Source organism: Tupaia chinensis, unplaced genomic scaffold (assembly GCF_000334495.1).
Source record: "Tupaia chinensis unplaced genomic scaffold, TupChi_1.0 Scaffold144247_1, whole genome shotgun sequence".
In the NCBI taxonomy this organism is placed as follows: domain Eukaryota; kingdom Metazoa; phylum Chordata; class Mammalia; order Scandentia; family Tupaiidae; genus Tupaia; species Tupaia belangeri.
In genome coordinates, this window is record NW_006204105.1 from 617,796 (window position 1) to 632,528 (window position 14,733).

The following is a 14,733-nucleotide window of genomic DNA, read 5'->3' on the forward strand; positions in this document are numbered from 1 at the left end:
ATTTGCGTATTTTTCTACACAAAGTGCATCGTAACTTTTCCAACAACTCAATAGGCAATTTTTGATAGTCAAATTGAGACTCAGGATAACACATTTTTCAAGAGTACATCTTAGGTTAGCTTGAGAGTTATGTGATCTGGGGCCAGCAGGTAGTATAGTGGTTAAGGTTCTAGACTCCCACAAGGCCGACGACCGCAGTTCAAGTCTCAGACTGGGAGGCTTGCTTTCTCACTTTCCCTTTCTCCCTCTTCCTGTCTCTGGTCAAATTAAAAATAATAATAATAACCATAACAAATAAAATAAATAACTCTTTCCAAAGAAAGAGTTATGTGATATTAGGCAAATTATTTAACTTCTCTGAGCTTCAGTATACACAACAGTAAAACAGGGATATTAACATATTAACACTACCTCATACAGGGACTAACATAATGCATATAAAAAGCTTAATTGAGGATAAACTCTGGCATATAAGTGATTAATAAGTGTTAGCTAGTTTTACCGTATTTAACATGCCAAAGATCTGATGGCTAACAGAATTATTATTAGAACTCAAACTCAAGTCTACCTGACTTAAAAACCCGTATCACAAGGAAAGGCTCTTCCAGATACCTTAATCTATTGATATTTATCAGGGCCAGCCTGAACCATACAGGAGTTTAAGGCTAAAGAAAAAAAATCAGTAATGCCAATTCTCAAAAGTTGAAATGTTGATAATTTCACCATAGTCTCAGCCTTGCCATTCACTGGTGGTTCCTGCACAGAACACATAATAGTCAGTTACTTCATACCTGACTTTTTTTTTTAAAGTTTATTTATTTATTTGTTTATTTTAATTTTAATGAGCCAATAGTGAGTGATAGAGACAGAGGAAGTGAGAAAGCAAGCCACCAGGTCCAAGACTTAAACCATGATTGACCATGTGGGAGTCCAGCACTCTTAACCACCAAGCCACTTGCTGGCCCGCATAACTGACTTTAGTAAAACTTACTTTGAACTTCTGTAAGAAGTACAGGTTAATGAATTGGTAATTATTTATGACTTTCTAAAATAATCTGATAGAATATAGATTGACTACAATTGTTACCACAGACTTGATTTCTCTGTTATGCTTATATGGTAGACATTAAAAACATTCAAGAAATAACTTTTGAGTTAATATATCCTTTTTCTTTTTTTTTTTGGAGAGGCTTTTGTTATAGGGTGCATGCGCTCTCCAGAAAGACAGAGAGAGAAACAGAAAGCAAGAAATCACCCCCCAGGGGGGATGGCCACACTGCAATCCCGTCTCTTCCATTCTCCTCTTGGGATCTTGGGCATGCACATATACACGCCCGGTGTGAGTTTAAGCCACCGGGTCCGGGACTCGAACCATGGCTGACTATGTGGGAGTCCAGCAACATAGCTATTATGCCAACTGCTGGTCCCGAATTAATATATCCTTAAGCATCACATTCAGATTAAAAAAAAAAGATTACTTTGTGAAAGGTATTTAATGAGCCGATAGAATGCAGTCTTTGTTTTCAGTTAGAAAGATAAAAGAACGATGAGGTCAGCCACAGTGGTATAGCAGTAACACAACAACAGACAACACAGAGGCACAAAGCAAAGTTGCAGGTTTGCATCCAGAGGTCTCCCTCAACAGGTGCAAGTATGCCCATAGTCCTAGCTGGCTGAGGCTAGGGGTGGACTGTAACATGAAGACTCTGTTGGGGGTGCTTCTCTCTCTCTTTTAAGAAGAAATAAACTTCAAAAAAAGATAAAAGAACTATGAAAGAGTGGCCAGGTTTCTGCTAGCATCTTCCAAACATTTGGCTAAAAACAGGCCAACCCAGTTGGGAGAAACAGGCTGGCAAAACTAATTTCTACAGAGAAAAAAGAAAATAATTTAATGGCTGATATTTTCCTTGTGTCTTTCTTTGATCCAGCACTGCCCCCATGCAGCAGGGATAAATATATATATAGCTAGAAATGGAAAATTATTGACAATACCATGCATGATTAAGGCACTATGAAGAATATCCTGGATGGGAAATCGCATTTTGTATGCTGTGACGATGCTTAGGGAATGAATGTAAATTAATTAATAAAAAAAAAAGTTTCAGGGGAAAAAAAGAGGGCATGAAAAGGGAAAATGTTGAGTCAGCCATGACTTTTGAAAATGCCTTTCTGCGGTAACATCACCACAATACAAGTATCAACAATGCATCCTCCACCATAAGCGGGGTTCTCAGAGATTCTAGGTGTTTCTATTCTCTACTTACTACACAGAAATGCATCAAGAGAACAATGAAGGAAATGGCTCCTGTTTTCCTGGATGGATTTAGGAGGCCTGGACCACAAACATTAATCCCTAATCCTGGCAAGGAAAATTGTTAGTTCTCAATGTTTAATGTTTAGTGTTAGTTCTTAATGTTTACTACAGTAGCAAACACATTTTATAATAGTTACAATGTAACACAAAGTTGTGTTATAGTATTTTATATTTATAATGACTCACTTTAAAATGTAGTTTTTGGATAGGCACTTTGGCAAAAAACAGGATTCTTAAGTGCAAGCATTCATCCACAGTAACCAATATAACTCATGGCAGCTTCCTGACGTAGACACCTTCTGAATGGTACATAGGAAGTTCTGGAAGACCCCTTTATAATTCCAATTTTTATCATAAAAAAAGAATGGTCTAGGACTGGCAGGTGGCATGGTGGTTAAGGCGCTGGACTCTCACATGGCCTACCATGGTTTGAGTCCTGCATTTAGCAGCTTGCTTTCTCGCTTAATCTTTCTCTGTCTCTCTCTCTCTCTCTTTTTCTCTCTATCTCTTTCTGGTCAAATTAAATAGAATGATGATAATAAATAAAATAAAATGAATAATTCCTTAAAAAAATAATGGGTGAGTAACTTATATCGGACCAGCCCTCTTGCTTATAACAATTAAAAACTCTGGACAAATACCAGAGACATCAGAGAGCAACCAAAGTCAGGCAGACACTAAAAAGAATATGAGCCCCCCAAAAGGGGAAGCAAACTATGTGAAACTCACATTTATACAGCTTTCCCCCTGAAAGTACTCCCCAGGTCCATGCAACATAGAGGAAGAAAGTAGAAGCAGAAAACAGAAGTCTTACTGGGCTGAAAAGTCAGGGGTGCTGGAGCTGTCAAAGCAGCAGGAACCACAGAGTTGAGAGCCATAAAGTGGGCATACAGCTCTGCTCACATCTTTAAATGGTTTCTGACCATGCATGAACAAGATGAGAGTCAGGAACCCCAGAGAAAGCCAGGGCTGGAAGGCTCCTGCTGCTAGGGAGACAGAGGTTTCTATTCCACGCTGCCAAGTTAGAGGGGCTTAATAAACACCCCAGGGTTTGGAAAACCCCTCCCACTTTCTGCTGAACTCCCTGAAAGGTCCTATCTTGGGAATAAGGACCATATTACAGGAATAAGATTTTTATCATTGGACTAAGAGCAAAACAGAAGTAGACCACTCTGACAAAGCCACGACCAGGCCTCCAAGGATCATGGTGATATGTCCAAGAATGCAACTGCCTACCGGGACAACATTCAGCATTCTTTAGTGTAAAATAAAGCTATAAATTGCACTGCCCACAATGTCCAGTAAACCATTAAAAACCACCTCACAGGTGAAGTAAAGGAAAATTGTACTCACAGTTAGAGCAGCTGGAAGAAACACACCCACAGACACCCCAGACGTTAAGATTTGGCAGACAAGAACTTTTAAACAACTATGATAACTATGTCCTTAAAATGCTTATTTTGTAAATTGTACAAAGTATGACCTCACCTACCCCCAGAATCCCAGTGCACTTAAGTTGCCCATGATTTTTAATCAAATTGGGATTTGGAATGGTGTGTACATGAAAGCCTGGTGCAAACAACCTGAAAGTGATTAATGACATTCAAACTTAATTATATATGTACGCCTTCCAGCAGGACAATGGCAAGAACAAAATATCTTATCTCTCTATAGTGAGAGGGCTTTATTAAGATCTGACAGCAACTATTTAGCAGCAATAATTGAGTTTTATGCAAGATTACACAGGTTCTCCTTGTCAGGCAACAATCTAATCACAGATAGGATACGTAGGCTCTTAACAGTGAGAAAAAAACTGTTGAGCTGTGTACAAAACTAATCTTTAAAAGGACTTATCCTCATCTGTTAATGTGATCTTATCAAGGATTTCTGTAATTTCTATAAACAATCATTACATTTTAGCTGAATCAGTAGCATAATGTTCTCTACACAGATAGATACCTTCTACTTTAAAACATGTGCCACTCGTTCCCACCACCCCCAAAGAAGTGATTTGGCTTCAGTGTTCTTTCCTTAATCCACTAAGCATTCTCATGAATGAAAAGATAATCACATGCCCTGCATGACTGATATAATTTTTATAAACCTCCTAAGTGTTTTAATATTTATTTACTATTTTGTGAAAATAATATTTACTGAACAAGATGGATTACCTCTTTCCCCAGGGAAAAGAGAGAGGTTGGTGACGATATACTGAAAGGGGTGCTGAGTAGGCATTATTTTTGCTTAAAATTCTGTGGATATAGGCACGGCATTGTAGGAACGACTGCCTCAGCTTCCTTGACACTGTTCTTCCTTCTCTGTTCACTTATTTGACCCTCCAACCCCAAAAGATGCTAATATTACTTTTATTGAGGCAGGGGAACACTCTCTTTTTCTAAGACTTGTTCCAAGTGCTCTCCCAGAGGCGCAACCAATTCTTTTTCTTCTTACTTTCCCTTTCTTAAGGAGTTTGTTTCTTTCACAACAGGTTGGAGGACATCTAAGGGATCCACCCAGAGCACATCCATTCGCATCCACCATCAACGATGAACAAGAATCCAAGGACAGAACTTAGGCAGCGTCATTTTCGTCAGCCAGAGAGTGAGTTCCTGCCCTCCTCCAACAGTACTTCTTTTCCTTATTATTTTTTTTCTTTTTTGGAGAGGTTTTTGGTATAGGGCGTGTGTGCTCGCCAGACAGACAGAGAGAAACAGAGAGACAGAAAGCGAGAAATCACCCCCCAGGGGGGATGGTCATGTCGCAATCCCTTCTCCTCCATTCTCCTCTCGAGATCTTGGGCACGCACACACACACATCCAGCGTGAGTTTAAGCCACCGGGTCCGGTACTTGAACTGTGGTCGACTATGTGGGAGTCCAGCGACATAGCCATTACGCTAACTGCTGGTCCCTTTTCTTTATTTTTTAAGAGAAACTTATGCTACAGGCCAAAAGTGTGCGCTTGCCAGAGAGACAGGGAGAGACAGAGAGACAGAAAGTGAGAAATCACCCCCCCAGGGGGGATGGCCATGCCAAAATGCCTTCTCCTCCATTCTCTTCTTGGGGTCTTGGGCATGCACACACATGTGCCCAGTGTATTAAGCTGCTGGGCCTGGGACCCAAACCATGGTCAACTATGTGAGAGTCCAGAGATGTAAACATTACACCATCTACTGGTCCCACCCAACAGTATTTCTTTCAGAAAATGAGAGCAACTTGACCGTTGTTGGAGAGTTTGAAACTAGAAATCCACAAAATCTGAAAAAAGTGACCTTTAGTATCCTCTCCCGGGAAGTGCTCAGAGATTGGTCTCTCCTAGATTCCCTCTCCCTGTATCAGACCAAAAGTTTATAGGCCAACATGTAGAACCTATTTTAAATTCTCCCTACACCAGTCACTAAAGTGTCATTAAGTGATCTCTAAATAGAACTAACTTTCTTCTCTGGTACTACCAACCTGAATGCTACCGAAGCAAATAAAATTCCAAAAAGTGAGAACCAATGTCTTCTCATTTAAGATACACAGATAAGAGAAACGTGAACAATGATCTACTGAGCATCTTCTAATTCAAGAAACACATCATTGAACAACCACTACACATTGGGCACTGTACTATGCCTTAACTATACAAAAATGAGGACAAACCAGTGGGAGAAGCAAACATGTCAATAAGTGGTCACAATTAATGGGCCAACTGCCACAGGGAGCTGCAAGAAAGAATGAAGCGAGCCAGTAAGGCAGCAGATACCACAAAGAGACCAAACAAGATTTCAGTGGCCAATGCTGAGGTATTAAGTTCCCTCCTTTACTATCTCCAGCTGCATTTCCATTCAAAGAGAAGAATGTGCACATGTTTTTTTCCAGCTAGAAAAACTAAACAAGCAGTCCATAATCAGTTACATAAAAACTTTCATCTCCAATGTCATCTTTATTCCAATCCAAACAACCTAGTATTAAACTTTGCTGTCATCACAATTTAAAATATTTTCACTTTGGTGAAGAAAACTGCTTCTGACTTGGGAAAAAATATGCTGTTTATATCATCAAAGAACTTATATCCTGGTGTCAGGATGAACTTTACTGGAAAAAAAAATCATAATTATATTTATGATATTTAATTACTATCCAGAAAAGAAACAAAATGTGTTGAATAAGCGCACTTAAAATGATTATCAAGCAAGTAGCTCCACCACAGCAAAGAAAAACTACATCCCATAAAAGTGAAGAAAAAGAAATTTCATATTATTAAATATTATTTTACATGAAATAAAATGGATACCTGTTTCCAACAAAAATCTTCAACTAGGCACTAGCCCCTTAGCCTGGAAAAACCTTTTGGGTGCATGAGCATGCCTGCCCCAAATCCCAACAGGATGGAGAAATGGAGGAGAAGAGATTGTGGCATGACACCATCATCCCACTGAGAGGTGCCTTCTCTCTCTCTCTCCTCTCTCTCTTTCTTTCTCTGACAAGTACATATGCCCTCTAGCAACTAAATTTTTTTTCTTTCAATTGAAGTAGAAAAAAAGAAAACAGTTCATAGGAAACCTAGAAAAGCTATTCAGGAAATTTATCTCAAACCTTCCTCAAACAAAGTCAGGCTAATCTAGATGGTTGGAGGGGGAAAAAAAGAAATGCTCAAGAACTGAGCTATATTGCCCAGTCCTCTCCCTTGCCCTTCCTCTTCTAAGTTAATAACACACACCCCCAGTCCCTGCTCCCCACCCCATCCTAAACATATATATCCACCTTCTTTCACAGTCTCAGAAATGGATTTTTTACTCTAGGGGAAAAATGTTTCATATGACTGTAACATCCACTTATACTGGGCAAAATTTAAATTAGTATCAATTTGGTTTAACTTAAAAATAAGTACAAAGCTACTGTGTTGAGAGTAGATTACAAAGCGATGTCTCTAACTGAAGAATGCGAGAGAATATACTCATTATCTACTGAGCAGCCTCACTGAAAAGTCTTTTTGATAATGAAAAAGATTAACGGTAAGCTAGTAAGATGTCCTCACTAACCACTTATATCTATATCCTTCCATCCTTATCTCCCACAAAAACTGTATCAGGAAAGTCTGAGAGCCAGTAATATTTCACAGAAGTATTAAAGATAGAGAAATAGAACCAAATCTTAGCTAGTGTCCTAATGTGGAAAAAGAAAGTATATGAAGGAAAAACTTACTTGCAGTAACCCGTGCCATTGTGGTAGGTAACACACATCCCTTCATTTACGCAGGGCTCATATCCATCCCGACACTGCAATGCTGAAAGTAAAAAACAAATGCCCATTAGAAATAAGACACTACTTGGGAACCAGCAGTTAGCGTAATGGCTATGTCGCTGGACTCCCACGCAGTCGACCGCGGTTCGCATCCCGGACCCGGTGGCTTAAAACACGCCGGGCGCGTGTGTGTGCATACCTAAGATCCCGAGAGGAGAATGGAGGAGAAGTGATTGCAGCGTGACCATCCCCCCTGGGGGGTGATTTCTCGCTTTCTGTCTCTATGTCTCTGTCTGTCTGTCTGGCGAGCGCATGTGCCCTATAGCGAAAACCTCTCCAAAAAATAATGAAATAAGACGCTACTCATAACTCCCACTTACTAAAGATGTGTGATCCAATCCAGGTTAACGTTCATTCCCACATCAACCTGATCTGGGATTCCCTGTAGCTTCTCAATCAGTTTTTCATCTTTTGGCTTCGGGGTCACAGGAGCACAGGTGCTCATCCCAAGTCTCTTTCCACAGTAACTTCTTTCGTGGTATAGCTCTCGGTATTTCAATATCCCCAGCTGTTATATTCCTATCTCCCAATGAAAGGCATACCATCAAGGACATGCCATGATCATGTTAAGATCTGGGTATGTCAGATGAAAATGCAAAAAATTCATCAATGAATGTACAGGAAGAACTGGGTTCACTATGAAATTAATGAATTACTTAACCTTAAGTTTTAAAAGAGGCCACTTCAAGAAGTAATCAGGAGCTAGGCAGTGGCCCAGTGGTAAAATGCAATACTCTGAGAAGCAGACCCACATAGGAAACCTCATTGAGCACACTGGGCACATGAATACCCATGACCCAGGCTGGCTGACTGGGGGTGCACTTCATCAAGGACGCTGTATCTCTTTCTCTCCCTGGTTTGCTACCTCTGTCTCTCCCACTCATGGAATAAACATTAACCACATTCATTTAACAAACTAACATTGAAAACCTAGCAAGTACCGAGCACTATACCAGGACACAGATAAAAAGGAGAAACTGAGACCGCAGATGGCATAATGATTATGTCACTGGACTCCCACATAGCCAATGGTGGTTCGAGTCCGGACATGGAGGCTTAAAATTCACACTGGGGCGCGTGCATGTGTGCCCAAGATCCAGAGAGGAGAACTGAGGAGAAGAGATTACTATGGGGCCATCCCTCCAGGGGGTGATTTCTTGATTTCTATCTATCTCTCTGGTGAGCGCACCCACCCTATAGCAAAAAAAAAAAGGGGGGGGGGAACATAATACATAGATAAATAAATAAAATATAATCTCTAACTGTAAGAGGCTCACCAAAAGATAAGTAGATCACAAATAGAGACTGCAGTGGGGGGTCAAAGTAATGAAAAGCAGAAATTAATTTTACACATATAGGTAGAACAAAAATTCTCAAACTCTTGATGATCCTGATCCCTTTGAGAGACAATGAAAAGGCACTTTATCACCCAAATTTCTCCCCAAAACAGACTACTCAGGGGAAAAAGAAGAACAAAACAAAACGTGGCAATAGTAGAAAAAAAAAAACTATTATTACTATTATTTCACTGACTTTAGCTTGGAAGGAAGGAAGTCTACCCCAAGTCTGCCACTCACTGCTGGAAAACTACAATATCTTAACCTAGAGTTAGAATTTTCATCAATAAAATGCATATTAAGAATTTTAGCAATGACTGGAAAGGTGAAATGAAAAGAAATTGAATGAAACAATACAAATGAAAAGTGAAGTTCATGAACACTTTCTTGGAGGTTAAGATGTCCATTTTCCAGGATGGCTCATGTACGTATACCTAAAAGCAGAACTGAGGGACCATCAGTTGGCACGTAATGGCTATGTCGCTGGACTCTCATGTTCAAGTCCCAGACCCAGTGGCTTAAAGTCATGCCAGGCACGTGTGTGTGCATGCCCAAGATCCCAAGAGGAGAATGGAGAAGGGATTGTGGCAAGGTTATCACCCTTGGGGGGTGATTTTTTGCTTTCTGTCTCTCTGTCTCTCTCTGTCTTTCTGACAAACGAGCTTGCCCTATAGCAAAAACCTCTCAAAAAAAAAAAAAAAAAAAAAATAAGAATTGAGAAGTCACCACCCTCAGGTTTCCTCTAGCCACACCACTCTGTGCACAAACCATGCAATATCTGAGGCTTAGGCCTGCCCATCCCAGGCATCAAAACCAAAAATGTGGCACATATACACTATAAAATACTACTCAGCCATAAAAACCAATGAGACATTAACATTTGATACAAAGAGTATGAATATGGAAGACTTAATGCAAAGCAAAGCAGTCTATGAGAGACATTGTATGTCCCTACTCAGTATACACTGAATGTTTGCACTTTATGGCAGGAACTGAAAGATGGAAATTTATAATGGGAGGAGAGGGACAACTATAGATACAAGAGACAGTAGAAGAGGGGGTGAGTAATGGGGGTTGAGAGAGATGGGATAGTGAAAAAAAAAAACTTAGTCTTTACCAAACTCATGGTGTGAAATGATCTTGAAATGCTTGCATTTTTATTTCCTTAGTTATCAATAAGAAAATAAACATCAAAAGAGTCTTTAAATCATCAAAAACAAAAAAGTTTCCTTTCATAGCAGGGCCCAGGGACAACCTAGATATCAAAATATCTCCTCCACAGTTTTGCCCAAAACTGTGTTGAGTGGTGAAATCATTTGAGAACATGTTTGTGGAAATCTTATCCCATTCTTAAAAATGTTTCTTTTTAAATAATAATAACAGCAGCTAAAACATAGCACTTACAAAATAAGAAGTATTGTTCTAAACTCTCCATACAGATTAATTTAATATTCACAATAGTCCTATGAAGCAGTTAACTGCATTATACCCTTTCCACAGGTGAGAGAACAGAGTGGTAAGTGACCTGCCTATTGTCACAGAAGTGAGTGGGAGAGCTGGAATTTGCACCTAAGGAGTCTTGGTCCAAGGAATGTGCAGAGATAGAAATATATATTATTTCTTACTGCCTGACACTTTTTCTCTCAGGATGGGCAGGGTATGCTGCAGTATATCAATTTATCAGAAAGTGAAGGCCAGGGAGGTGAAGTGTCCTCCTCAGGGAGCATCACACCACCAGCTGATGGCAGCGCTGGGCCTAGGACCCATGTCTCTTGCAAAGTCCAACCCATCTCCATGACATCTCCATGACATATTGGGCACACACCAGCAGTCACTAGGCTGCAGGCCCAAACAGGCAGATTCAGGAAGAGGGTCATCTTGTTGTCTATATCCCACTTCCCTGTAAGGCACAAATGCTCTCTCTTCCCACACTGATAAGCCCAATGCAACAACTATAATTAAAACAGTTAATGTCAGGTTATTTCCTCCATACCAAAGTTCTCAAACTGATTTTTTCATTCTCTTTAGACACTTTTATTAGTTTCGATGAGAACTTCCTGACTTTTTTCTATTTGTTATTTTTTTTTTCTTTAAATAAAAAAGAAAACCTCTCTGTAGGAAAAGAATGTCCTACAGGCCTGGAGCCAAGCTGCAGCTCTGTATCTCTGCAGGAATCCAGGTACAATGGAGAAAGTCAAAGAGCTTGAATTTCTGCCCTGACCCCTGACTACAGCCTCATGGGAGCTCAATTTCCCGATACATAAGCCGAGCCAGAGGTGGACTACATGTCTATGAAGGTCCCTGGCTCCAACGATGAAACTTCTCTCAACACCTCCCTCAATAAAAGTACATGAATGGCATGCCTGGTACCTGAAGAAATCTAATCAGGAGGGCATAAAGACCCAGACACCCATGACTCAGAAAACCTTGCGTGTAAAAAAAAATCAGAGCCTGTTCCTATTAAGTGTCCTGGCAAATCATTACAGCGACAGGTTTAGAGAAATACAAACAACCTAAAGTCAATATGTGGCAATCAACCTAGCAAATAACTTTACAGCCTAGCCTTGGTGAACCAATCAAATTCAGTGACTGAAAAGGAGGTGGGCTTACCAGGCTAATAATTAATGCCATTTGACTGATTTGTGGGATCACGCTACCTTGAACCTTTAACATTTACTAAGCCATGGTTCTCAAACGTTAGGACGCATCACAAATGCTGGGAGCGACCCCACAGTTTCTGACTGAATAAGTCTGGAGAAGGCCTGAAAACCTGCATTCCTAACAAGTCACAGATGATGTAGATGGTACAGGTCTGAGGACCCACACACTGAAAACAACTCTACTTAAAGACACGAGTGTCCACTTTATGGAATCCCCTATAACTATATAATCCACCAAAGGTTTTAGAAGATCTAGATGATAATATGTTATTTAAATGACCAAAAGAATAAATAATAAGATAATTTGAGACTCCTGGCTTGACTCAGAAGCTATTCCTAAATGAATACTGTAATTATTTGCCAGGCAAAGAGAAGCTAAAACTTTGATAACTTGAAACTGTGAAGGTGAGACTGGGAAAGACATCATCTTAAAATTCAATTTCTTTTTTTTTTCAATGTAAAATATTTAATAATGAAATCAAAAGCAGCTTCGGATTTGTAAAGTGAAAAACAAAATGTTAAATCATTTCATATTTAAATAACTAATGCTTAAAATGGTGTTCAACAGACACTAAGAAACTAGTTATTCATAGTAATGCTTTTCCCTCAAATTTTAATTTTAAATCGCAAACAGTAAGTATTCAATAAATACTGGCTGACTGAAATCAGTCTTACATACTGTGTCTGTATCTGTCTGTGTATACCCTCCTCACTTAAAGAGAAACCCAGCCAGAGTACCCTGCACTGGTAGACTGAGTCCACATGGGAGGCACAGGTTACTCCAAGCTGACCCTAAAGCCAGGTGAAATGGTGATGTCTGTAGTCCCAGCTACTTGGGAGACTGGGACAGGAGGATCATGACAGCGAGAACCTTTCTTTTAAAAAAATAAATAAAGTAGTAGATTTTCATTTCATCACTCCATCACTTGGTGGTATATCACAAAACCTAGAAACCAGTTTCCAGTTTTGACAGTTTTCAGTGCAGCATGCTTGGGGGCCAGCTTTCTGATATCCAGAACACCCATTAGAGCATATAGTATGGGCAGGGGCAGGCCCAGACATCAGGGATATCATGAGGAACAGAAGGAAGTCTCTGTCCTTATGAACCTTATTTCTTTTAGGAAAAGACGGATAATAAATGAGTAAAAATCATTTATTATCTATCATTTCAGTGATAAGTTGTGTTTGAAACAAAACCCAGTAATGAGATACAAGGCAATTAGGAAAGCTGAGGGTGTAGGGGTATACTTGAAATAGAGTGCCTAGGAAAAACCTCCCCGGGGAGGAATCCCTTTCAACTAAGATTTAAGTGACCAAGAGTCATGGAAATACAGTCTTGAAAAAGTTTATGGAAAACATATACTATGAAAAAAATCACAAAGGTTTCAAATTTTTATTTACACTAAAAGTCATAATAATTCCATTTATGAAGTCTCCTCTTCTGAGAGAACACCTCAAGCAAAGAAAGCAAGTAGAAAGGCCTTGAAGTGTGACTGAGCCTAGTGTTCCAGATTTGTATGGCTAGAGATTACCAGCCAAGGGAGTGAGTAACAGACAAGGAGACAGGCCAGGGAGGCAGGCAGGGGTTACATCACGGGATCACAGCTTCTACTCCTGGAAGCATGGGAATGTAAACTACTCGACTTTTTTATTTTTTAATTTGCCAGAGGGCACATGTGCTCACCCTGGGGAGAGACAGAGAGAGGCAAAGTGAGAAAACGCCTTTCCCCCTGGGAGACGGTAACACCACTATTCCTTCTCCTCCATTTCTCTCTCCTTATGGGATTTTGGGTGCACGCACACACACATGCCCAGAGTGTTTCTCAAGCCACTAGGTTCAGGGTTCAGACTGCAGTTGGCCATGTGAGATCCAGCCACCTTAACCACCACACTACCAGCTGGCCCCTACTGGACCACGATCAACAAGGAAAAGAGCAAAATCATATTTATGTCTGAAAAAAGTCAAGATTATTAAATCTATCAGTGAGTAAAGGGATTTTTCCCCTTTTTACATAAGTTTATTCAAGTCATCACTTCTTAGACTAGATTGACATTGTCTCAGATTCCCAAAAATAGTAAGGATTTTATTGAAATTGCAGCTAACCTTCCAGAAGCACCACTTGTGACATGTGACCATTACTCTCTCACCTACAATTGGTTTTCAGTTCTATTCAGTTCTCAGAACTAACTTTTGGGTTAGCTCTCAGCAAAACCAGCTGGTCCGTGCAGCACCTTCACAGCACACCAAGCCTGACACTTTTTTTTATCCAAGGACAAGCCATTTCTTGTTTCATCCAGTGTAAACTGCTTGCTGTGCTCAAGATCAGAGGCCCCCTTACTTGCCCCATATTGGCCTCCCACCATTCTGACTGCATTCTCAAGCTCAGTGTATCAACTCTTGCCTAAAAAAGAACACCAGCGAACTTAGCTCAATTCCTCTGTGTATCTGCTTCCTCTGATTTCTGCCTTCCCCTTTCCTGTCTCAAGTCTACCCATTCCTCAAGGCCCAGCTCACCCTGGGACTCACCCACAAAGCTTCCCCTCGATGGGTCCGGTCCTCACTGGGGCACCAACATTCTTGTGATACTCTCATCGCTCACAATTTAGCATTAAATTCTACATTGTCTTCTAGTTTGCTTTGCTATTTACGTTTACGTTTCTAGAAAATAGGAAATATTTCTTTTCCAAATATTTGAGGTAATACAATTTAGTGGCTGAAAGCACGAAAGCAGAGATCAGATGGATCTGGGTTTGCATTTACTAGCTCGGTATCCTCTTTCTGCTGTAGTTTCCCCATCTATAAAATAAAGATCATTGAAGAGTCTCAGTGAGAATTAATTAAATTAATGTATTTTAAAAGCCTAGAACAATGCCTGATACAGCATGAGAGCTCTCAGGAAAGGCTCACACAACAGGTGCACAAATTCTCGGGAACTGATTGCATAATAAGTAGTGCCTTCAAAAAACTTGTAGCAATCAAAGCCCAGCTTAAACAAACTGAGAAATCTTGAAAAAATAAAAGAGCCCTACACAATTTTGGATGTGATGTCAACAAATGGAATGGGTTTTTCCCAATGGCCAACACTAACAGCCTAACGAAAGATGCTTTACTATCAAACAGCAGAGCGCACCGCT

General features: G+C 40.1%; 1 protein-coding gene across 2 annotated transcripts in view; it reads right to left on the reverse strand.

The window, feature by feature from the left end:
- Positions 1–14,733, reverse strand: part of LOC102479715 (notch receptor 2) — a 187,186-nt gene that overhangs the window by 120,381 nt on the left and 52,072 nt on the right. For both annotated transcript variants that reach the window (XM_027767380.1, XM_027767379.1), the window contains exon 2: positions 7,503–7,584. In XM_027767380.1, coding sequence (XP_027623181.1) covers positions 7,503–7,540 — 38 coding nt within the window. In that variant the 5' untranslated portion in view covers positions 7,541–7,584. The remainder of the gene's footprint in view (positions 1–7,502; positions 7,585–14,733) is intronic.